Source organism: Athene cunicularia (assembly GCF_003259725.1).
Source record: "Athene cunicularia isolate RWA chromosome 24 unlocalized genomic scaffold, athCun1 chr24_part1, whole genome shotgun sequence".
Classification (NCBI taxonomy): domain Eukaryota; kingdom Metazoa; phylum Chordata; class Aves; order Strigiformes; family Strigidae; genus Athene; species Athene cunicularia.
This window is the reverse complement of record NW_020799132.1, coordinates 2,702,020-2,726,334: the sequence shown is the minus strand read 5'-3', so window position 1 is coordinate 2,726,334 and position 24,315 is coordinate 2,702,020. Positions and strand designations below refer to the sequence as shown.

Here is a 24,315-nt window from a genome sequence, read left to right as displayed (position 1 = left end):
CCCCCCCCCATCCTTGGCCATGATGATGGGAAAGGTCTCTGGGCTGCTCTCAGCCGCTGCACCCCCACCAGGTGCCCAAGGCTTGCCCCCAGTTTGCCCAGACTTGGCACCCGCTCGCACACGCGGAGTCCCAGGGACAGAAAGCAGCTTGCTTAAATATTTAACCAAACCATATGGTGCGTTACACGTTCGAGGGTGTTCAGTCAGGTGATATATGTCTTTACGGATCCAAGCATATGCGCTTGCCTACACAGATCTATTCCCTGGCACACAGACACCCTCCTGCCACTGGCACTGACTATATCCCTGTTGTTTTCACCTCCAAACACCCGTCCCAGAGCCAGCGCAGGTACAAAAGCTCACGTAAGACCATGCACGTAGCCCTTGGCCCTGCCATCTCCTGTCATCATCACTTCCCCACCCATCTTCCTTGAGTGCAATGACCACGCTGCTTGCCTGGGCTTCCCTCTCCCCGACACCGCGTCCCCACCGCTGTCTCCTGACACACTCCTCAGCATGGCTGAGCTCCCCAGGCATCCCAGATTTCAGACACACACCAGGCAAGAGACCCCTGAGTATGAGGGGAGCATGAATCTGGAGCAACCTCTCCAGCAGAGACAGGGAAGGAGACTTCAGATGAGCCTTTCGCCAAGTTGGGTGCCTTCAAGGAGAAATTTCATTTTTTTGCCTTAACCACCTCCTTTCTACCTAGTTTTGGGAGGCAAGCAAGTAACAGAAAGACACACATGAGCTTTCCAGACCTACAAACCCCTTCTAGTGTGGGCGCTGGGCAGAGCGAAGTTCCTGATGCTGTGCAGGAGTCGCAGCCCCCAGCAGCAGCCTGCAAGCGAGCGGACTCTCCCGGTAAGCCTGGGAGTGCCTTGCTTCCCCCTCATAAAACATGCAAACCTCCATCTTCCAGCACGAGCAACATCTGCTCCAGATCAAAGGAAACAACAAAGAACAACTATAAAAGTGTCTCGAAGAAAGAAAAAGAGGGAGATTCAGACTTGCGTTCTGCAGGCGATCTGTGATGTGAACTGGCAGCTTCCTGAACATCAGGCTGTGGCTGCTCCTGCTTTTAATAACAGCCTCTTACTGCCGTCACCCACAGACTTCCCCGTGTTTTACAGAGCACTGCTACCACGGGTCCCACCTCCGGGACTCGGTGAGGGGGAGCCCCGAGTGCCCCAGCCCTCTTTGTGGTGATGCTACAAGCCTAAGGACATGCTCCTGGGCCAGCAACGGAGGGGTCTGCCAAAGCCACCAGGGACGGGGTCCAAGGCAGGAACCCCAACATCAGGCTCCCCATCCGACCCCTCCAAGTTGTAACCAGACAGCTTCCTCTCCTCCAGCAGCAGCTCCCGGGTCGGGAGAAGGCCCGGTGCTCCAGCTGCCTTCTCCCTCTTTTGTGTTCAAAACCCTTCTGCCTTTTTAAGGAAGGCAGAAAGCAAATTGAGAGACCTGCACCTTCAACTACAGGTGTATTATAATGGGCTTTTAAATCACTTTGTGCCACTCTAACACAACCATAATTAAGAGAAAGCAGAGAGGGCTTCACCCTTCCATCATATCAACACAGCTCAGGAGCTGCACTGAGGAAGTCCATGGGGTGTGAGGATGGGCAAAGACAGCTTCAGAGCCTGTTTCCAGCTACATTCCTTGTATACAAACCCCTTTACAATTCCAGGGGCTCATCCTGCCCCCCGGGGCTGCCTCTGCCCTGGGGTTTGCACAATCCCCCCCTTCCCCACTGGTGTGCTGGATTCGGGCTTTGCCCGAGGCCCCTCTGCACAAACCTGGCGGCAACCAGAGAAAGCAGCCTGGAAATGAAGAGGATACACGTTACGGCCTTAATAAGCAATTAATAAATAACTAATGGCAATTGCTTGTTTTAAAGAGAGGCCTAATGAGATGTGTCATACAGCACCGAGATGTGTCTAAATGATTTCCCAAGCAGATAACGGCTCTTGTTGCAGCAAAGCTCTCCCGAGCTTGGAGGACACAAAATTTTTTACGCCCGTCTCTGCAGCAGGTTATACGGCACGGCATCATAATAATTCAGAGGAGGAGGGGGGAAACAAGACGTTTCCAATCATTCATTAGTAAAGTATTTGTGAATGCGGGTATAATTCACCGCATAAGCAGCAGGGTTTGTGCAGACAAACTTTATAGCTAAGTGCCAAAAGGGAGCCCAATCTGATTCCACTTATGACAGCATAAATCAGCAATACTCCTACCGCAGTCAACCCGGGATACGCCAGAATAAACGTGGCACGAAAGGAGAGAGTCGGGTCTCCAGAAACAAGGATTTTCTCCTGACTTTTGGACAGGTCCAGGTCACCAATCTGCATCCAGACTGCTGCTACCCTAAGGATCTGGGGTGCTGCCTGGCTAGATTCGGTCCCCTGCTTTCAAGGTCATAAGGGATCTAGATCTTTTTTCCTACAACAAAAAGGAAGAAACACCTGACACCAAGCCCCACACCTTTGGGAAATCAAGTAACACTTTGCTTAGCATGAGTATTAATAAGCAGCTTTATAGAGCAGGCAGAATCCATCGCTCATGTTTGGGACACCCAAGTTCTGCTTTCACATTACAATGCCCGAAGGAAGTCATGGCACTGCTCTGGACTTTGTTGCCTACTCTAAAAGGAGTCTAATGATGCTGATCTCCTTTATAAACTACTTCAGACTCCTCTCAAAAAAAAAAAAAAAAAAAAAAAAAAAAAGCACAACACCCAAAACCCCAAAGAACCCCACAAAGATGTAAAAATAAAGATGTTGCATTGCTAACCGTGAAGAAATGCAGATGAACAAGGACTGTTTGATGGTTCAGCTCCCTGTCTAGACAGATCTCATTTTCAGCTCCACACATGCCGCACAGAGCAAGGATCTAGTTTCCAGTTTTTGCACCCCGAGCCTCCTGGGATTTCCCCCTGCAAGCCAAGCAACGCTTCATAAAAAGCAGAAAATTGAAGGATCTCAAAACCTTAAGACACCTGCATCATCTTTCCAGCATTATTGACACCTCTCCTCAAGGCACGACAGCCTCTCTCACAACTACCTCCACGGTGACTATCAAACTGACAGCGACTCCATCTCACCCCGCTCGGGGATGCAGAGTCCCCAGCTCTGTCCCTCTCGTCCCTCCAAGTGCTGGCGGAGGCTCCGTCAGGCCCCTTGGGAAAAGTCCCCGTGCGGGGACAAGCCGCAGCGTGCTGAGGGCGCCCGAGAAAGTTTGAACACGACGTCTTGTTAATACAAAAGCTTGTCAAACCCATCACCTAGAAATACTGAATGTCTTTATTAGATTCCTTTATCTCCCCCCGAGATCGGAGGGACACGACGAGACGATTCTCAGCGGAGATGTCATCATCCAGAAACTAATTAAAGGCTGCGCGGGAAGTCGGGCCACGCACACTCTGGAGAACAAAACGCATTAGCAACCTGAGTCGAGAAAAATATTACAAGTGAACTTCAGATCACAAAGGGCGAGTTAGGGATTTGACAACAGCTCTTCTCTCTCCGTCTTTCCTCCCGCTTGTCCCCACACTCCCTCGTCCTCAAATTCTGTCCCCCAGCAAAAACAAGCCACCTGGGATCTCAGGGCTGTCTGGGACCACCTCCTTCACTGCCATCTCCTGAGGGAAGCAGGACAACCTTGGATCCTCTCCTCCACCGGGTCACATCCCAGGAGAAAATAATGATTTGTGGAATTTCCTTTTTTTTTTTTTCCTCATGTGCTAGAAAAGTCTCCTTGCTGTGGGTCAATTAATTGCAGAGAAGGATGGCTTGATGCCTGCACCGCTCCCTGCGCTGTCAGAGCAGTCCTGGGCAAAACACTCAGCTCTCTTTGGGTCTCACCTCTCTTTATCAACACAATGACAAGTATTTCTCTTCCTCGTAGGCTTATTAAAAAGACAACAGCATATAAGATGATATACCCAGAGCCTACGGTCACTGGAACTGTAGGCGGAGACATTTCTGCATGGGGACAGTCCTTCTAGCCACATCCTATCCATAGCTAGGGCTCACATAAGCCAAGATCTGGCTTAGGGCATGCATCTTGAGTGGATGTGCCAGCAAACAGAACTTCCCCATCATCTGGAGCCTCCTGTACCAACGAGCAGTAAATTGATGTGATATTCCTCGTCCGGTCCATCAGCACAAACTGTCTTGCTGAACTCATCACAAAACCTCAGCTCCTCTCCCCAAAACCAGCCAGAGGGCAAGGGGCCGTGCCCCGCACTGACGGTGCACTCCTAGAGAGCGTGGGGGGAGTCTCCCTGTCCTCCCCCAGCAATCTATCCACAGGCATCACATGGGGGGCCAAGCACGCCGAACCAGCCCTGTGCCACTTCGTTCGTCAAAAGGGACCCTGGCAGGAACAAACAAACTCAAACATCCTTTTCAAAGATAAATCAGATGCTCTAATGCAGCCCGCATCTCGAATGAATATAGGGCAGGTGTCTCTGAAGTGAAGTATTAGTTAAAATGATGCTCTTTAAATTGCATTTCGGCTATTTCAGGCAGACAGGTTGTGTGTGGGTTGGGTTGGGTTTTTTTTTTATGATCTATCTAGAGGCTTAAAAAGACACAGAGAGAAATAAATCTCCCTTCCATTAAAAACACACTATGCTCTTGCATATTTGTTCTTATCTCCGCGCTCTCGCACTCATGCTCCCTCTCCCCTGACTCGAGCACAAAGTAAGTGTTTATGATTACACTTTCCACACTGACACTAATCTAATTCGAGGAGCTGCGCAGCCCGTGCCCAGGGAGAGCGTGGCGGCTCGCCCGCCCTTGCAGGAGGATGAGCGGCGCTTCCTGAAAACGCTGCGACGGGTGCCTGATGCTTTTACTTCAAAAACCGTCGAGACTCGTGGCGTTAATGTGGAACCGAGTGAAAGCCCTAGGTTTTGATTGAATTGCAAGTGAAGTCTATTTGTATCTTCTGGGTCTATCTGTGTCCTTTTCACCTCTATTTATCTGTTTACATCCCTCCTCCCCTCCCAGGCTCCCCTACGACATCTTTGACACCCTCAGGCCTCACTGCACCAACAAGACACAAAAATGCAGCCTTGGGCCCATGGGGGTCTGGATGAAGACGTGAGAAAGGAGACAGCAGATGAATGTAGGCTGCATCCTTGGCCCTCCTGGACATCACCTCTTGAAAAATACTTTCTGGCTCTGCGCCGGCACCGAGCTTAGGGGAGGGACACGATAGGAGCAAGAGGTGGATGTGCAGAGTTGCCCTTGGTGCAGGGAGCAGGGTTGGATGCAAACAATCTGTAACACTACAGGTGTCGCTGCCATCACTGCTCATCCCCAAAGAGCCCCTTTCCTCCTGTTCTTCCCCAGCCCTCTGCACACTCAGCTCCAGCCCTTGCAGGTGCCTCCTTGTGCTCCAGCCAGAGCCTTTACTTCTGTGCGGCCTTCCTCCCATGTTCGCCTTTGACTCCGGTGAAAAATTAATGGATCAGACAGGGAGCATGGCTCTATTATTCTCTGATTAGGTGATCTGGAGGCTGCTGCTTATGGCCAGACCCTTTGTTCGGCAGCTTATAAAGCAGAAGGTCAGCAAGGCCCAGCAGTTCAAAAGGAACCGCAGGTGAGGTGATTTATGCTTCCAGATGCTGCTGCTCCTCCTGTCCCGCAGATTACAGCAGAGGCAGGCCCGTCTTCTCAAAGATGCCCCAGTCCACTCCTTCCTCCCCTGAGTCATTCTTTACATAGTCCTGCTCCTTCAGGCTGTCCTCTCCGGGTTCCAAGAGCCCCCATCCACCCTCTCTCATTCTCATGGAGTATTTTGGGTCCTGCACCCTACTCAAGGCACTTTGTTAGCATCCACCCTGACCCAACACACCAACTGCCCCAAACCCAGGGTATCAACCCAAGGCTTGGCCAAAAGTGTTATAAAAAAGCAGGAGAGCAAATGCCAATGATCTAGAATCCGTGTGATGATGCAAAACCATCCTTCCCATGCCTTGAGTGGTCCTTAACAAAGTGGCCTTAGCACTGCAAGGTTTAGCGCTCAGAAATTTCAGCAAATGTAGAGGTAAGGTTGGTCTCTGCTGCCTTAATTCATCTCCCCAGGCCACATGCCCCGAGGATGACCCTTTCCCAGAGGTGCCTGGCTTCCCTCAGTACCCATGCACATCACCGTCTCCGCTTTCTCGGGGTCTGGCAGCCACACGGACATTCACAACCCTATCTCCAAAACACCCCGGTGAGATAAGGGAGCATTATTATCCCCAATTTGCAGATGGAGAAGTGAGGCCTGAAGAGCAAATGGCTCAAAAGCACCCATTCGGATCGATGCTCCATCAGCACCTGCTTTTAGTGCTCTGTGGTGCTCAGGAAGCCATGGAAAAGGCACTGGGAGAGCGAGGACGGCTGCCAGGCCAGGTATTGCCAATGGGTCACACGAGACGAGAGCGCTGCGGTTCAAAATTAGTCATCAGGCTGTAGAGAGCACAGCAGGATATCCGTGTACACAGAGGGGCAATTAAAATTTCATTACCAAATTTCAAATAGGCTATGTTTGACAGAGTTAAAAGGAAAGGAAAAAGAGGAAGTGATGCTACTGCAGGGCAGGGATATCAGCGTGCCCGGAGTACGCAGGGGCTGTTCTCCTTTTCCATTAGGACTGCTCCTACATTTTCCATTTCTCCTAAACGAAGCCCCTCAAGCCGCCTTCTTGGCCACCCTCGCACCTCCTAGAACGCCAGAAAAGCCAGAGGGAGCTATTTCCCCCCCAGACAATCCTTTAATTTCCCTATTTGTCTTTCTAATGCCCAGCCCCATCAACAGCACCGTGTGCTCTACATGGAAAGACTATTTTTACCCCTTCCTTCCTATGCTTCCTTCTCCTTTCATTTAATCATTTTGGAGGCGCTTTATTCACACTTTCCTTGCCTTTCTCTCCTCTTTCCTTTTCATTTTTAAAACCTGTGGTTCTCTGATTCAAAACCATTACTGTTTTTAACTTGGCTCGAGCTTCTTTAATTAAGTTACTTTCCATTATTTTTTATCTAGTCCATTTGTCTACATCCCCCGCACCCTCCCTCATTCTTCCTTTTCTCCCCAAGGCAGGCTGGGTATGAAATCTTACATTTCCATTTGGCTAACAATCACTTTGAATTTTTAAATGCTATTAAATTGGATCACACCGGTCACTGGACTGGAGTTGTCGAGCTGTGATATTTACTCGCGCCAGTCAAAGGGAAATGAAATTGCAGCGGTGCGGGGGGGAGGCGATGGGGAAGCACAGATTTATTCTGCCCTCGGTACTTGCAAACAGGCACAATCCCTTTGGATTTTCGAGCAAGTTCAAAGGAAACTCTTACACTCAACCATGAAAGTATTGTAATGTCTTTAATAAATCAATTACTTGTTGGCAGGGAAGTGTCACTGCATCTCCAATCCTTGTAATCACCTCAGTCTTGCTGTGTTTTAAGTGCTGAAAAACCACAGAGGTAGACAGGGAGCCAGAAGAAGCATCGGCATAGGGCAAACCAGAGAAAGCACTCCTGCTCTGTCTTGCCAAAAAAAACGCCAAAAGATGCAGAAAGCGACTTGCATCATGCAAAAACACACCCGCCCAGTGAATCTCAGCACAGAATAAGGAGAGCACGGTGCCAGAGAGACTCTCCCAGCACTGAAAGGGGTTTGCCCTTCCCGAGGCACCTCCTCGGATGTAAAATTTTGGGAGGGTTCACCAAGAACCTCAAGTTTTAAGCCCGTGGTGATCAGAGCAGCCCCCGCTCCCACCCACCCGGGGCTGAGCACCGCTCTCGCAGGCAATTCGCAAAGTCGTGTTTTCCTGCCGCCCCCAAGAGCAAGACAGCCTTTTGCTGCACATTCATTATGGGGCTCAGTTTTGTGCTCCTGCCTTCAGGAGGGTGCTGGTATTTCAATTTTGCTAAAAGAGGCCTTTTCCACTCAAAAATTTGCTAAAAAGAAAGAGAGCAGGATTTGATTACAAAGCAGTCCTGGCCAAATCCAGCCCCTCCTCCTCTCTCTCTGCTGACAATATCTTCCCCTCCACAACAACAATCATTTGAGCACAAACAGACAACGAAGCTTTTCAGAAAGTAATGAACTCCGGTCGGAGCCAAGGCAGGAAGGGTTTAATGTTCAGCTTGGAAGGCTTGGCGAGGCCATCAATTATATAGCCCTGCTGCTGAAGGAGCGAAAAAAAAAATAGTATTTCAGACAGACTTGGCCAAAAAGAAAAGATAGGGAAGGAAAACACTGCGAGAGAGGTTTAATTCCACAAGCGGAGAGAAGTGTTTGCAAAAGAGGAGGAGGATCAAAGGCTGAAGCTCTTGGGCTGCCTGCAAGGAGGAGGGATTACAAGGAGAGCAAACCCACGGAGAAGACATCTCTGTTGGCCCCTTGTCTCGAGGCTGATCCAGGCAAGGACAGCCCTGGGTACAAATCGGGGAGCCCGTTTGCTGTGAGGGCTCAGTGATGGGGAGGCTTTGGCAGCGAGGGGGGTGCACTGAGACCTGTTTATCTCATCTCATGTAGGACAGCAAGTCAGGATGGGGTCTGCGACCTTCGCTGCCTTGTCCCAGTCTTACACTAGATGCTACCAAAGGAAAGGAGAGAAAACCAGAGCTGAAATTATCTCTACATCTACCGCTGACACAATGGGACCAACAACCCAGACATGAAAAATGAGCACATGGGTCCACCTAGAGCAACAAACCCCCCCGTGTCATCTCACCTGCAGCCAGTGGGGCTGTGCCGTAAGGCTCTTCCAGGGACTCGGCCCTGCACTAATGAACAAAACTATCTCATTTCTGAGGAACAGGGCAGACGTGCCACCAGCTTCTCAGACAATCAGCCAGGCCCAGAAAACCCAAACCAGAAATATTTCAAGACCGTATTTCTACGTCTTTTCTGAAGGTCCTTGCCTTTTTGCCCACTTTTCTTCCCCTTTGTCCTTTGCTAAATCTCTTTCTTCTCCATGGTACCACCAGAACAGACAAGAAAAGATCACACAACTCTCCCAATGTTCCAACACAACCCCTCCTTCTCCAAGCTTCAATCTCTCCTTCAAAACCCAAGAAAAACCGACCAGCACAGAAAACAGCACATTGTCCCCCTGGTCCTCCCCTTCATTTTCCCACAGGCTCAGCGACCCCCTCCCAGCCCATCCTTAAGCTTGTGGATATTTGCTGGAGGTTTTTTAGCACTCGATGCCCGCTGAAGGAGGTGGCAGGGCCGGGCGCATTCTTCGGCAGCTGTTCCCTTGGCCTCTCCTTTATCTCCAGCATTGTGTTCACATCTGCTTCCCCCTCTGCCTCTTTCCCTGCCGCTGGGAGCCTGGTTTTAAATCACTGCTCAGTGTGCCGGCTGCCAGGCGTGGGTTTCATGCTGCCCAGCATGCCCTGTTTGGATGGGGATCCAAAAGCCTTTTTTTTTTTTTTTTTTTTTCCCCTTATTTTTTTTATCCTTCTGAACCTGCCAGCACTGCCACACTGTTTTCCCCTCCTCCTTTTTGGCTGCGGAGTTATCTTGGCTCTGGAAACATGTTCAGACACCTGGTTGCTGGCAGGCAGGGCTTTGGCAGCAGCCGGCTGCATGCAGCTCCCCGATACGGGAGGGGAGGCGAGCGGGGCCCAGCCGGTGCGGGTCAACGTGACCCACCTTGGCTACCAGGGACATGCCGGTGGCTGCCTGCACCGCTCCCGCCTGGCCGGTGGCTTTCTCAAGCCTGGTGCTGGCAGCAATCCCACCCCCAGGCAAAGCCAGAGGGATGTGGGAGTTTTGGCCGAGGCCGGCTTCTGGTTTCGCTGGGGATTTGTACAATAGAAAAGCACAGCTTTGTACAGCATCGCTCAGGAGCTGCGTTTTAAGAGATGCATTTAGGACAAGACACTGCCATCTGCGTCTTCCTTCCCCAGCAGAGATCACTGCTCCTGAGCGTGGCGATTTTGGCAGAGCAAGGCACTAAGAACCCAAGGGAGCAAACAGAGAGGGGCATGTGGAGGAAACGCCTCCCTGCCACTCTACCCACGCACTGGCTTCAGACTAAATTCTCCTTTCAGACTGCAATCTCTCCACGCTATCGAGAAAAAAAAAAAAAAAAAAAAAAAAAAAAGAGATGGTTATATCCTTTCCCCAGCGGGGACATAAAAACTTCCCTGAAAAACTTGGCTGATGCCATCCCCCAACCTCCTTTCACCCGTGGCCTGTGCAGGATTGCAAGCCAGGATCCCTGTGGATGCCACCTCCGATGGCAAAGGCTGCACCAAACTCCCTTGGGAAGAGCCCTCTGCTCCTGCTCTCTGACTTCCCGAGCCTCTGCAACAGGCTTTTGCTTCTGGACTCGCCTCCGGGGGGACTGGCCGGAAAAATGAGCTCTAAAGGCCACAAAGAAGAGCCAGATTAAAGTATCAACTCTGAATTTATGCTCGGGACTTAAGGTTTAATAATGCAACAGAAAATCAATATTTAATAAAGCAAATGATGGAGAAAAACACTGAATGGGAGATGAGCCGCTGCTGGTGTTTTCAAACATGTAACTCCCGGAGGAGCTGGTTTGGCAGGATGGATGCAGTACCAGATTGCCACGGAGAGCTGGCACACAGGACAGCCCAGGTCCCACCGATTCCAGCTCTGGTGTCAAGGGGGCTCACGGGTCTTTTATTAAAGGACAAACAAGGAATTACTGCGGTGGTCAGAGTCCAAATACCCACGGAGAGAGATCAAATGCTGATGCACAAGGGGAGGCGAGCAGCTGCCTCGCCGAACAGGCCCAGATTTGTGCTAGGGCTGGCGGCTGGGCTTGCACAGCACGGGCAGGCTGGCAGCAGCGCAGCCAAATTCACGTTTCGCAGAGCTGTCAAGGGATGGAGATCTCCTGAGAAGCCGGGCGGGAGCACCGGGGCTCAAAGCAGAGGATAAATCCCTGCCTGCCGAGAGGTAAGGACGAGGGATGCGGCAGGGATGCGGCCGGGATGCGGCCGTGATGCTGGGGACAGATCGGCAGCTCTGCCTCCCTCCCCTGGAGACTGGAGAAAACTGCAGCGAGCCCATGTGTGGCACAGAGATGTCACCTGCGCCTTGTGCACATCAAGAGCTGCCCCAGCCGCCACGCTCCACCTGAGAGTGGCCTCACAGGCTTTGTCAGATTTAGGGCGAGCCCCGAGAATCTGGGCTGAGATGTTCCAAGACGTTCAATCCCGCAGCCCCAGCCAGGACGTCGCTTGTTTGAGCCACATCCAAGCTCATCACACCCATGCCTGGGGCAGCATCAAACGCTGACAAGCGATGCTGAGCTGCAGCATCCCCTGCAACGACCCGCACTGCAATAATAAATGCCTTTTGCAGCAGCAGTCCTCACCGTCTGCCCGCACAAAAGACTTCCCAGCCCTGATCTGAGCTGTGCTGCCATCTGGGACACGCAGCTCGGGACGCGAGAAGACCCTTGCCCCATCTCACAAAGTTCGGGGACTCAAAACAAAGGAGACTCTCGCTCGCTGAAGTTTTGGTGCCTAGCAAGTAGGTATCTCTCCGGGGCAGCAAAGCCAGCTCTAGTGCCCTTGGAATAAACCCCCTCCTCTCGCACGCAGCGTGCGCCGGGTTGCCTGCCTGGCCCTGCAGCATGGCAATAATTTGTAGCTTGTGTCGAGCTCCTTCACAATGGAAGATGACATATAAATATAAAACGTTATCGCTCCATAACAGCCACATGCTATAAAACGCCAGGCAGAAGGATCTGGAATTAGATGGAGGCAGCGCTTTAAATCCTTCCCTGCAGAGTTACTGCTGCTAAAACAACAGACCCGCTCCAAAGAGCTCCGGCGACGGAGGGAGGAGAAGAAAAGCCCCGATAAAAACACCACAATTGTGGAATTAGACGATTAAGGTGACTTTATACCGGCGTGACCTTCCTGTGCCGCCAACCCTGGGGTAGCTGTAAGTACCGGCGCACCAGTGACGTCTCCTCCCATTCATCCCCTGCTGCGACTTTCAGCGGATGCTCCGTGTTACTATAGTAACAATAAAGCGCTGGTACCAGTATTACACTACAACGAGTTGACTCTGCTCCTGCGATTACGATAACAATGCTGTTACTGTAGTAACATTACATTGTTGAGGTCTCACTGTTCTACCCTTAATTTTATTGTCGTAAGATTAAATTGCAATAATGTTATTGAGCCGCCATTAGCGTTACCATGGTAACAATAACATTAAGGTAGCAATATCGCATTACAGTGGTCCAACCGTTCCACCACAAATATTTTAATGTAGTAAAACAAAAGAGATTACTGCAGTAACATTAAACTGCAGTGACCTCATTAAACCCCCACCGGCTTTATCACGCCGAACAATGGTACTTTGGAAACCGTAACGCGGTGACGGGGAGATGCTCGATGTGCATCCCGGAGGCACGGGTGCTGCCATGCCACCCCTTTGGCCTGCAAAACTCCTTGGGGAAGGAAAGTGTGAGACCTGCAGACAACTTGAGCCCTCCTCCAGTCTCGCTCAGAGAGCTGTCAGCGCAGCGTGCCGCCGGCCTCCCCATTTCACCTGCCCCGCAGAAGGGATTAGCGGAGTCACTGTTGAATGGCTCCGGGTGAGGCGAGCGACCTCTCCCTGAAAGCTTTTGGAGAGGACGGGTGAATGGGGCCACCGGATGCTCATGTGCTCAGAAAGGCTCAAAGAGGAGTAAGCTCTTGTTTGCTAGACGAGGAGGGGGCAGAGGGCGACCTCCACGCACCTCTGAGGGAGTAGGAAAGAGAGTTACATTGAGCTCGTCTTTCCGCCACACAGCTGAAGCTGGGGAGGAGGGAGATAGCGGAGCCACAGGGGTGTCAGGGGTGGAAATGGCCCCATGGGCATCGCTGTGCTGTCCCAGCACCCAGCAGGGACCGCAAAGAGTTCGTGTCGGTGCTGCTTAGAGGAACCCTGCCACCCACTGGATGACAGCGTTAGCAGTTCACCGGGGGAGAAAAACAGAAATCAGCCACAGCCTCGGTGTACGCGAAAAAGAAAAACATGAAGGAAATGAAAACGGTTTGTATGTCCTATGAATCACTGTTTCTTCCTTCCCCTCACTCCATTCTCCTGCCAATTATTTCTCCTTGGGAACAGGATACATCCTCCCATGGGTCTGGCAGTGCCTGGCCCGCTACCATCGCCGGGGTGCCAGGCGAGCACGGAGGACGCCTTCCCGTCACCACTACTTCTCCGCTACCGGCTTGCTCTCTTTCTAACAAGGACGGTGGTTAACACACTCAAGCACTGTTCACTCCCCATCCCTCCCACTCTTCACTCCCCCCTGCACCCGTGGGGCTCATCCACAGGCTCTGTGAAGGAGGTCATGCCACAACACGAGCGAGACACGTCCCCGGTGGGCTGGAGCTTGCCTGGCTCCCTCCAGCAGCAGAGTGGGCACGTAACTGGGCCAGCCCAAAGCTGCAGTGTGTGAGCCCGGAGTATGGGCTCTGGAGTCTTTGCCTTCCCCCCCCACTTTTGCCCTACAATATAATTGCTAATTAATAATAACGTTTAGCTCTCAGATAGCGTGTTCCATCTTCAAAGACCTCTGTCGACATTAATGAATTAATCCTCATCAACCCCCCTGTGAAGTAGGTGACAATTATTATCTCTGCCTCACAGATGTTAAATTGATTTGCAAAGAGGTCAAGTGACTTGGGGGAGGCCGGCGGAGCCTGTCCAGCCGCATGCCAGCTACGCGGCCACAGTACAAGGGAGCACGACAAGCACATCAGTGGGTTAAACCCACTCTCTGGGCCGGTGGGCCCTGCGGGGAAGCAAGGGCTGGTAACCTTCTGGGAGGAGATGGAGAGATCTGGGGGCAACATTGAGCATGAGAGCAGCAGAGATGCTGCCCAGGGCCACAAAGCCAACAACTAGGACAGCGCATGAGAGCGTGTGGGAGACCTTCAGTCCTCGACTGCAGCCCCGATACAAAAGGAAAAGATGCTCTGACAGATGGATGGTGATTAGCCACGAGAGAGATGGGGAAGGAACGCATCAGTCAGAGGAGCTGAGAGTCCAGGCAAAAAGGAAAGATTTCAACTTTGTGCCACTTGTTTCCCCCTCCCAACCAATTTGGGGAGGCTCTCCCAGGTCTCCACGTGCCTTTTAGAAGGCATTATCTAAACCTGCTTTTGCTTCTAGGAAGGACAGCTGCTCTCACAGGGGAAAAGGTGTGGACACAGCAGAAAGACTCGTGCCAGAAACAGCTCCTGTGGTTTCTGCTGGGAAGCACCCTGCCCAGCACAAAACCCCAGTCCATGGCCTCATATGTGGCCAAAATACATCCCCACTGCCACTGAGCTACCCAACAGCCCTGAGCACATCCCTCTGCCCCTCCTTATCCCCAGCACCGGTGGCTTTGGTGGTGCAGGGGACAGGCTCAGCCCCACGGGTGACCAAGCTCCTGGGCAGAGAGTCGTCATGAATATTCCGCGTGTCTCTGGCAAGAAAAAGGAAGAGCCAGGCACAAACAACACATTCCCATCTACCCTGTTTTCCCTGCAAGCCACCTTGAGGCCTTTGGACAGGAGTGATGATGACTGCAGGGACTGATCCTTCCTCCCAGCCACGTGAACCGCTGCCCCTCCGCTCGGCAAGGCAGGAGTTTCCCATGCACCCCGGTGCGAGGCAGCAAAGCGGCCGCAAAAAGTTATCCTCATTCTCCCACGAGTGAAAGGGGCTTATGGCATCAAAGGAAAATTAATTGGGCAGAGTTCGGAGCTTGAAACAAAGCCGGCTCGGGCGCCGCAGCCCCACTGGTGGCTTTATCTCGCCGGCACACACCTCGGCAGCGATGCTCTGGGGGCGAGGTGCCACCAGCACGCCACGTGTGCCCCACGCCACTGGGGCAGCCCTGGGCCACCTGCGCCCGCAGCCCCCCAACTCCGGTGAGCAGGTAATTAACTATCAAACAAAGGCAGGGATTTGCTGATTAACCCGGGCTGGGAAGGAGTGGGAAAACTCATTTACACCAAACAAAAGGGGAGGGGTGATTAGTTGCTCCAGTGACAACAGAAAGAGCCAGATAGGGCCAGGGAAACTGATAAAGAAGCGAGAAAGCCTAATATCCCCCAGTTGCGCTGCTTTTTTTTTTTTTTTTTTCCCTCCCCTTCTTCTTTCTTTCTTTCTAAGCACTAAAATTCCACCATTTTCTATCATGCAAATTTGTGTGCCTAAGTGAGATTAAACCCTGGCAGGCACTGTGCCTCCTTCCCCAAGTCCATTTCCCGCGCCGAGATAAGGCCAACTTTCCTTAATGCATCTTACGAGGCAGTGGGAGTGTTTTGCAGGCGCGCATTGGAGACGGCTTATTATCAATACAAATAAGAGCTTTCCAGACACCGTCCTCCTCCTCCTCCCTCTCTTCTCTCTTTTAAACCCAGGAACTGGGAGAACAGCTTAAAGAGCTGAAGTGTCCTACTGGGAGTGGGGAGGAGGAGGAGGCTGCGCCTGAGATGCTGCTGCCTGGGCAAGAAGTGGGACTTGGTAAGGAGAAGCAAGGGAATACAGAGGAGGAGAGGGAGGGAAAGCATTGCTCCTCGGAGGTTAATGGTGCCCAAGTCCTACTTCTCACTCTGGGTTTCTCCCTCCTTCCAAGTTCACAGTGCTTATTCAAAGTGGGGCTTCCCTGGATTCTGTCTCTTTGGGATTTTCACCCCAAAACATCTCTCTCTTCCCAAGAGTCTGAAGCAGACTCCTGCAAACATGGGAAGTGCTTCTTCCCTCTGCTTTATCTTGTCTTACGGCAACTCCTCCGAAGAAGAAATGAGGGCTGAGAGAGTGGGAGAGGCAGGGATCACCTTCCAGACACTGCAGATGACACAGACACTCCCTGAGTTGTTCATTTTAGGTCCAGCTGTAGTCTGGAAGCTTCTTGCCTGGGGAGATCCAAGTGCTAAGACCTTCCTTGTACCTCTTGCTGCTATGTTGTTGGCTCACATCAACTTGGCATTAACAACGCCGAGCCTGACCTCATTTAAAGCAGTCCCCGAAATAGCAGGTCTGAACTTTGATGCATTCAATGCCAAGGGTCTGTTGTCTCGTTCCCGGGCTCATTTGTCCCACATTAGCACAAAGGCAGTGGGAAGGAGAGATGCGCCGACCTGCTATTCCTGGATCGGCAGCAATCACCTTTTGCCTTTTGTAGCAGGATTTCAAGTGACAAGTGTTTCTGAAAGCCTGACCGACAAGGCAAGGTGGGAGAAATGGGGCTTGCATCGTTTCAGAAAGAAGGTGGCTAAGGGGCAACACGATAACAACCTTCCCAAAAGCAAAAGGTTGTTACAAAGAGGACACTGATCAATTGTTCCCCGCGTCCGCTGGGGATAGGCTGAGAAAAACTCCACTTCGTTTGCAACAAAGAAGGTTTAAGTTAGATATTAGCTATACATTTTCTAATTATAAAGGTAGCGAAGCAGTAGAATAGAGCGTCTGGGGAGACTGAAGAACCTGCTTTGTTAAAGATTTTCAAGAATAGCTTTCACACGTGTTTGCCAGCAATGTCTCTGCCTCGTTGCAGGGGGACAGGCTAAATTAGCTCTTGAGGTGCCTTCTACTCACCTATTTTGGGATCTCAGCCATCAATACAGTCAACCTAGAAAGAAATGTGCAGCACTTCCCTTGCTGAAGCACGGACATCCTTGGTTCCTGGTGGTTTCTAGGAGGTTCTCTCCTGCTGCCTTGAGGGACCATGCCCAACCCTCACATGCTAAAGGAAACTCCTTCTCCCACCCTTATCCCTCTTCTGCTTTTTGCTCTTCCCCCCCGTAGCACCACTTCCTCCAGCAGCCCTTAGCAGACAACAGGGATGCCCCAGCTCCTCATTCCCAGCATCCATGGCCGTTTCCCAGCAATATCCCCTAAACTTGAGGAGAAGGAGGGATACACAGCATGGGCTGAGGGTGTTTGGACTCTGGCTGATATGCACCCATCACACCTCCTTGGCAGGCTGCTGCCATCCTGGCTGGAAGGGGATCCTTGCCCCTCATAGCCAGTCCCTTTGGAAAGCACAGCCTGCCCTGGGGCACAATTTAATTGCATCCTGAGCAGCTGCTCCCAGCCCTTTCCTAGTGCAGCAAGTGGAAAGTCAGGACCTGCTCAGAGCAACCTGCACACCTCCCTCGTTCTGGCTGCACTTGGACTAACCCCATTTAAAAGAGGAGATCCCATTTCCCACCTCCTCTCACCACTTCTCCTTTCCTATCAGGCTGTGGGAAGGGGCAAGAGGTCCCACAGCCACGTGCTGAACTTGGCACATCCTTGAAATCCGGCACTTGGATGCCCTGATTTCCTGGGAGGGAGGGGTAAGCACCACTTCCAGCAAGCTGAATGTCTTTTAGGACAGGATTATACCAGCCTGCCTATTTACTGGGCCCGTTTTCCAAGGCAGGAGAGTTAATCGTGGCACCCCAGCCAAATTTTAATCGGGGTCATTAAGGCAGGCTTCCCTTTAATCGGATATGATATTCGCTTTCATGTCCTGCTCCAGCACGTTGCTGCACATTCCACCTGAGAAAGGGATGGGTGAGCCAAGCAATAGCTCTTGAAATCAGGGGGCCCACTCCTGAGAGCCAGTATTTCTGTCAGCAGCGGCGAGGATGCACATTATAGGACTGAACCCATCAGCGAATCCCTCAGTATTTAACTGTACCGCTGCGAGGAGTTAAGATATGACCTTTCCCTCCATCCGCTAAACATCTTTTCCAAATGATATAGGAAGACACAGGAGGGATGGACCTGGATATCTGGTGATACGGGAAATTTAGGTCAGGAAACGGGAATCAGAAAAGAACAGATAGAAATTGTCCTGCATCGCCCCGGTGCCTGATAGCGACTTCAGAACTTGTGGGTGATCGACTTTGGCTTAAGAAACTCAGGCAGGTAATAACAGATTGCAAGATAAACTGCAAGGACCAGAGCTGGCAATGCATCCGCTTTCTCTCCGCGGTTAATGGAGATGGAGAAAGTCCGGCTCTGTTTAGTTTGCTTGATTGCTTGAAGAGGAAAGAGAAAATGGAAAGGGAGGGAGGGGGGAAAATAAAGGCCCTGAGTTTGGTTTTTTTTTCCCCCGTTCTATTCATTAGGCTGTCAATAATGCTGAGGCCTGGCATATCGACGACGGATTAGCTCAACCCAACTCTGTGTACAAGACCAATGCCTTTTTAACCCAGCTTGTTTCCAAATCAATACACCCATCAGCATTCGAAAATTAGCCCGAGACGAGATTCCAATACTCAAGCTGGTGTGTCATGCTAAGAGGGCTCTTGGCCAAATCACAGAAGGAGGAGGAAAAAAGGTTGCTAGCAAGGGATTAGAAATTTTCCATTAATCTTCCCAGAGGCTGCCTCCCTAAGAGTGCACCGGGTCCCATACCTCCCACCATGCAGGCTCCTCCTTGCCCAGCGTACGTCCTGCAGCACAGGCATGGGAATTATCTTGCGTGAAGGCCCATCTGCTTGACCGTTGTGTGTGGCCATGTTTGTACGTCCCCTTTCAAGAGCCCATGTGTGCTTGCACACTTGCTGAATCCCAGAATCACTCAGGTTGGAAAAGCCCCTCAGGATCATCGAGTCCAACCCTCAGCCCAACTCTACAAGTTCTCCCCTACCCCACATCCCCCACAGCTCATCCCAATGGCCCTTAAACCCCCCCAGGGATGGGGACTCCCCCCTCCCTGGGCAGCCTGTTCCACTCTCTGACCACTCTGTCTGGGAAACATTTTCTCCTCCTGCCCAGCCTGACCCTCCCCTGGGGCAGTTTCCAGCCGTTCCCTCTCGTCCTGTCCCTGACCCCTGGGAGCAGAGCCCAGCCCCGGCCTCTCTGCAATGTCCTGTCAGGAGCTGCAGAGAGGGATGAGGGCTCCCCTCAGCCTCCTCCTCCTCACACTGAACACTCCCAGCTCCTTCCCTGGCTCCTCACAGGATTTATTCTCCAGGCCCTTCCCCAGCCTCGTTGCCTTCCTCTGCCCTCGCTCCAGCCCCTCGAGATCTCTCTCGGATTGAGGTGCCCAAACCTGGACATGTATGCATGTCATGGACTGTGCAGCCTTGGCAAGCCACCACAAGAGCTCCACCCTCCCATGCTAGCCCTCCTCCTCCCCCTCCTCCTCCTCACAGAAGTAGTTTCAACACACAAACACATATTGTTGCTAGGCATACACACACCCCCACAAAGTACACAAATCTGCCAGCTCTCTCTTTTCCCCCAAACACAAGTTTTACTTCAAGCATTGCCTCCAGCATGGAAAACAAAAAACCCCACCAAAATACAACAACAAACAGCAACACGGGTTTGCCAGGGATTGCTGCAGGAGGCAGAGCTGCCTGTATCAGAACCCCATGACTACTCCAGGAAAGTTGCATAAATGCATTGCCCGCCTTCACCGGGACTCTCCTAGCCTGCTGATCAGCCTCTATGTTTGCACCAAGTCATCTCACACGCTCAACGTAGGAGCAATAGGAGGAGAAGACACCAGGGCAAAAGGGAGGAACAGAAACCAAAGCAAGTCCAACCCCTCTACGAATTCCCTTCCTCTTACCTTGCACGATGAGATGGACGCGCGATGTCTTGGGATGATTGTCTGTCTGCACGGAGCAGGTGTAGGGGCCCTCATCGTACACATCCACGTCTTGGATCTGGATGCTGTACTGGGTTTTGGTGTTGGCCAGGAGCACCACCCGAGGGTCCAAGCACCACTTGTCATTGCCGGCATAGAGGATGCTGCTGCGGTTCAGCCAGGCCACTCGGGTGACTCGGTTGTCCACGGAGCACCTGCGAAGAGGCAGAGAGGGGACCCATCAACATGCTGCTCCAGGCTGCTCTGCCCCTCCCTTCCCCAGCCCCTCCTGGCACTATTTTTAGCTTTACTGCCGGCAGCTGTTTCAGAGACCAAGCGCTCAGTGTCTGAAGAGGACAATGTCAGCACTTTACCTGTGGTGCTCAGGGCACTGATAACCATCTAAACTGGTGGCTCTAGAGATTTGCCCAAGGAGCTTCACAATGATCTCAGGTGTAAAGAGGTCAGAGCCATCCTACACCAGCCACCAAAGGACCTTTTGCTCCTCTGTTCCCATCTGCTCCTTTGCAAACTCACAGACAACCAAAACTCAGCCAAAACCTCCATCCTGAGTCCAAACCACACTTTTTTGGCGTGGATGCAGGTTGCTACCCCCTGCCCAAACCCACCACTTGTCATTCTCTCCGCAGACCTTCACATCCCTGCAGCCAGGCAAAGAAATCCAAAGCAGAGCCAGGAAAGCAGCTTGCGCTGCTTCACAAAGGAGTGAGGAAAATTTATCTCAGGATAAAGCCAGCTCTAACAGACCTCTAAAGAGAAACCTTGAGCTTCCTACCATTTTTCCCCTTTGTCAGCTCTGCCTTCCCTACCCATCACCTGCATCGCTGCCTCTCCCTCCCTTACTGCACCTTACCCCAGCTAAGCATTTCACTTATCGAGCGATGTTTTGGAGGTAGAAATCTTCTGTATCCAGCCTCATTAAGAAACTGAGCTCCCCCAAAGGACAACATGGTGCAAACCTAGAAGAGACTTTGCTCCTGACAGGGATTATTTTCCTGTCCACATTAGCAGGGGCCAGCCGTGCTCCCCCCAAAGGTCTCCATGAGCCCTGTCACCCTCCATCCCCACATCCCCAAGCAAGGTCACAATCCTCCATTTCCACGCATTGTCTCCAGATGAGTGAAGAGCAGAGGGCCTGAAGGCTTCCTATTTTCCAAGCCCTCCCCCAAGCAGCTAAAACCCCACTTCTCTCCGAGAAAGTTTGGGATTATGGAGCTGTTAGGATTTAGCTGTGCTTTGGATGCCGCCGCGAAGGATAATGTCCCTGCATAAAACCACTCAGCCTAAGATCCACTGTTTATATTCTCCCCAATCTACTTCATTACTTGTGCAGTGGCTGGGATGCAAATTAACTTCAGAGGCACTGAAAAAGAGCACGGCAGCCTCTGGGAGGTCTCACAAGGGGTAACCTCAACAAACGCAAAGGGCTTAATGGGCTACACGTGTCAGACTGCAGTAGCAGGGGAGTTAACGGCAAGGATGAATATATCTGTGGCACGCGGACTTATCCTGACACTTTAGGGATTGTGCCCTTTCTCGGGGTGAGCTGTCTCCTCACTGGTGTGTGACTTCTCTTCCCATGTCTGCTCCTGATGCCAGCAAAGACACAGGGACCCACCTGGGGACAAGTAGTCTCACCCCATCTAGCCTCTTTTTGGAGGTATCTCCAGTGATTCCAGAAGCTGAAGAACCCGCTCAGCCACAACACGCAACATTTGGAGGTTAGTGATGACGGATCCCCACGAGGTGACGTGCCCAAGGTGAGATGGGTAAGTCTGCAGCCCCGCTGATTTGCTAGGCAAGTACCCAAGCTACTGCACCATCCTCCCTCTCTGGTGTGAAAAACATCCGATAAATTAAACAATTTTACTGCGGTTCCATAATGATATTACGATAATAATAAATTAAATGTGAGCAGATTTTTATTATCTACATAAAAAGCAGCAATAGATTCAGGCTGGGCTGAACACCAAGAACTCAGCTCTTGTTCTCAGCTGCATTACAACTTGAGCAAAACCTGAGAATTTAGTTGCTCAAGTTGAACAAAACTTGAGATTTCTTCCCAGAAGATAGTTTTAGTATATTGTACTTTAAGCCTCAACTCTGGCTGGTAGATTAAGACTCGAATAAAATAGTGCTCAAATAAAATGCAGGTGGATATTTGGTGCTTGGCTCTGACCTGCCCATCACGACGCCGTGAAATAGGCTCCTGCGGTTGCAGCGAGCAGCACTTCTGCACAAACACAGGGGTGTCCACCCTCACTGCCAAAGCCGTATCGCAGAGGAGGACTGGGTGATGAGAAGCCAGACGTGGCTTGAATTTCTCGGACCAGTCCCTTCTGCAGAGATTATCCCTGAGGACCTCTAAGCAGGCTGAACTAAAAATATATACTTCGTCTCTCCTCTCTCCGCGCCCGTTTTTTTTTACTGTGAAATGCATCAGCTTGGAGATCCCTGGATAATAATGGAGCCAGACAGTGTGCAATCCAAGCATTCCCTCTATCATATGGGCATTTAAGTGCTTTTGAAAAGCAACGGGGCTCAGGTAACGCATGAGGCAACAGTGAAATAAGTGCTTTCGCCCTTCACAGCACCCGGCCACAATCTCTTCTTATCACCTAGACACGCTTCTCTGTCCCTGGGATCGGCAGGCTTAAAGTTGTTATTTTATTTTCTTCCCTGCCTCTTAAAGCTCCTGAGCCAATATATATCTAATAAAGCACAGAAACAGCTCCTGGGGAAGGCACACTTTGACCTCTGGACACAGTGTGCTATTTAGGGGATGGCAGGTCACGTTCACACCCGAGCTCCTGCCAACCACTGTCCTAAATCCTGTTCCTCCTCACACAAGCACCAGTCGGGGTCCCTACAGCCAAGGCTCGCCACAGCGACCCGATGCTCTTCCAACCCCTCCATCTGCTCGCCCTTCCCTCCTCCAGCAGCTTCTCTCTCCAGAAAGCCAGCACAGGGATGGGAAGCCCTCCTCTCCCCCACGCAGGCAGCCGAGCGGAAAGCCTTTGGCCGGGAAGCCAGGCTCCAAGCACAGGTGGAGAGCAAAGCCACCACCGAGCCTGCAGCCTTCCCCCTTCCCACCCCCCTCCTGGCAAGGTGCAAAGCCCTGAGATGCTTCCTCCACCTTGCGGGAGGCTCTCATCCTCCCTCTTGCCCCATGATGGGCCAGGGAGGGAGGGGAGAGAGAGGTCCCCGGCATGTCGGGAAACAGCGCTTGCCTCCAAACGGATGATGTAAAAATAATTAAGCACAGATGAGGTAATTTTCTCTCTCTCAAGATCCTTAATCCTCGTTATGTTCCTGCTCAGAAGGCAAGGCCTTCTCCTGGCAGGAAGATGAAAAACTGTCAGCACAAGGAGATGACACTGCTCCCTCTCTCTGCTGTTTCCTTCCTTCTAAACCCAGAGTCACAAACCTCAGGGTTTCTCCTCCAGGAGGTGGAAAACCTGTTAACACACCACTGCCTCATCATCCTGGGGGGAGGTAGTGATGGTTGGCAGAGAGATGTAGCTCCTCAGGCTACACTGGACCCTCTGCCCCCTGTTACCACTGAGGGCACCTCAAAATGACCACAAGTGATGGAGTTTGGGCATTTGAAGACAGCTGCATGCACCGACCTACTTGTCCCAACCTGCTCATGCCCTCCTTGCCCCACGCTCCCTGGTCAGTGATGCACAGTGGGTGCAAAGAAGATACAAGGCACAGGCTGCTGTAGCCCTTTCCAGACCCCTTAACATCTCCTGTAGCCAAAGCTTCTCGGCTTTGCTATCCGCCCTCTCCAAGCAAGCTGCTCCGTTCAGGAATGGCTGCTCTCCCCTAAACCAGTTCTCATCCCCGCAGCCCGAGGGGCTGAGCTCATACAGCCACAAAATCCTCAGGCCTGTACCCTCTGCACCCCGCACAAGGGGCCCATGGGTGCAGCCGACCACTCACCCGGCTGCCGGAACACCAGTCAAAGACAGAAATTGGAAGAGGGAAAGCAACACCATAAGGTTTCTTCCACTTTAGGTAACACAAGCACAAAGATGAGCAGGGCTGAAACTGCCATCCAAACCCTTGGTGGGGACAAACCAGCCCTGGTTGGAGGGGAACGGGCTGCTCTGCAGACACAAATCTGCTCCCCAAGAGCCCTCAACCAAACTGCAGCTGCCACAACCAAGTATCAGGAGTAAATAAGAAACAAGGTGCCGAAGCTGAGTGTCCTGACCACTGCTCCCAACCATGCTGCATACAGACCCCGGTACCTCCCTGCATTTTTGGCACAGAAACAGATGGCACACGCCAGCAATGACCTGCCCTCCTGAATTTCCCTCTTTGTTTTCGCGAGTTTGCACACAGAAAATGACGGCAGAGGAGGTGGCCCGGCAGTGGTGGGAAGGAGGTTTTTAATTACTGAAGTGTAGTAATTGGCACGCAACACTTTTTTGTTGCCTCTTACGCAGCTCGCTGGTGTTCCAGAGGGCTGGGCTGGAGAGCACAGATTGTCTCAACCCAGCAGGACACACAAGAAATGAATAATGTTAATTAGAAGTGAAAAGAGCTCGGTGAAATTACCAACCTGATTGCCGCTTTCATTGCAATTATCAGGGTACAAGCTCCATCGCAGGGAGGCAGGGATGGAGCTAAACCTGCCTCACCCCAGCAAACTTGGTGGCCCAAACTGGGACCATGACCAAATTGACACCCCCCCCCCCCCCAGGC

At 51.8% G+C, this 24,315-nt stretch overlaps 1 protein-coding gene across 7 annotated transcripts in view; it reads right to left on the bottom strand.

Annotated features, from left to right (window-relative positions):
* LOC113488515 (protein CEPU-1) overlaps positions 1–24,315 on the bottom strand; it is a 311,358-nt gene that overhangs the window by 33,078 nt on the left and 253,965 nt on the right. For all 7 annotated transcript variants that reach the window (XM_026863733.1, XM_026863736.1, XM_026863734.1 and 4 more), the window contains one exon: positions 19,564–19,796. In XM_026863733.1, the coding sequence (XP_026719534.1) occupies positions 19,564–19,796 (233 nt within the window). The remainder of the gene's footprint in view (positions 1–19,563; positions 19,797–24,315) is intronic.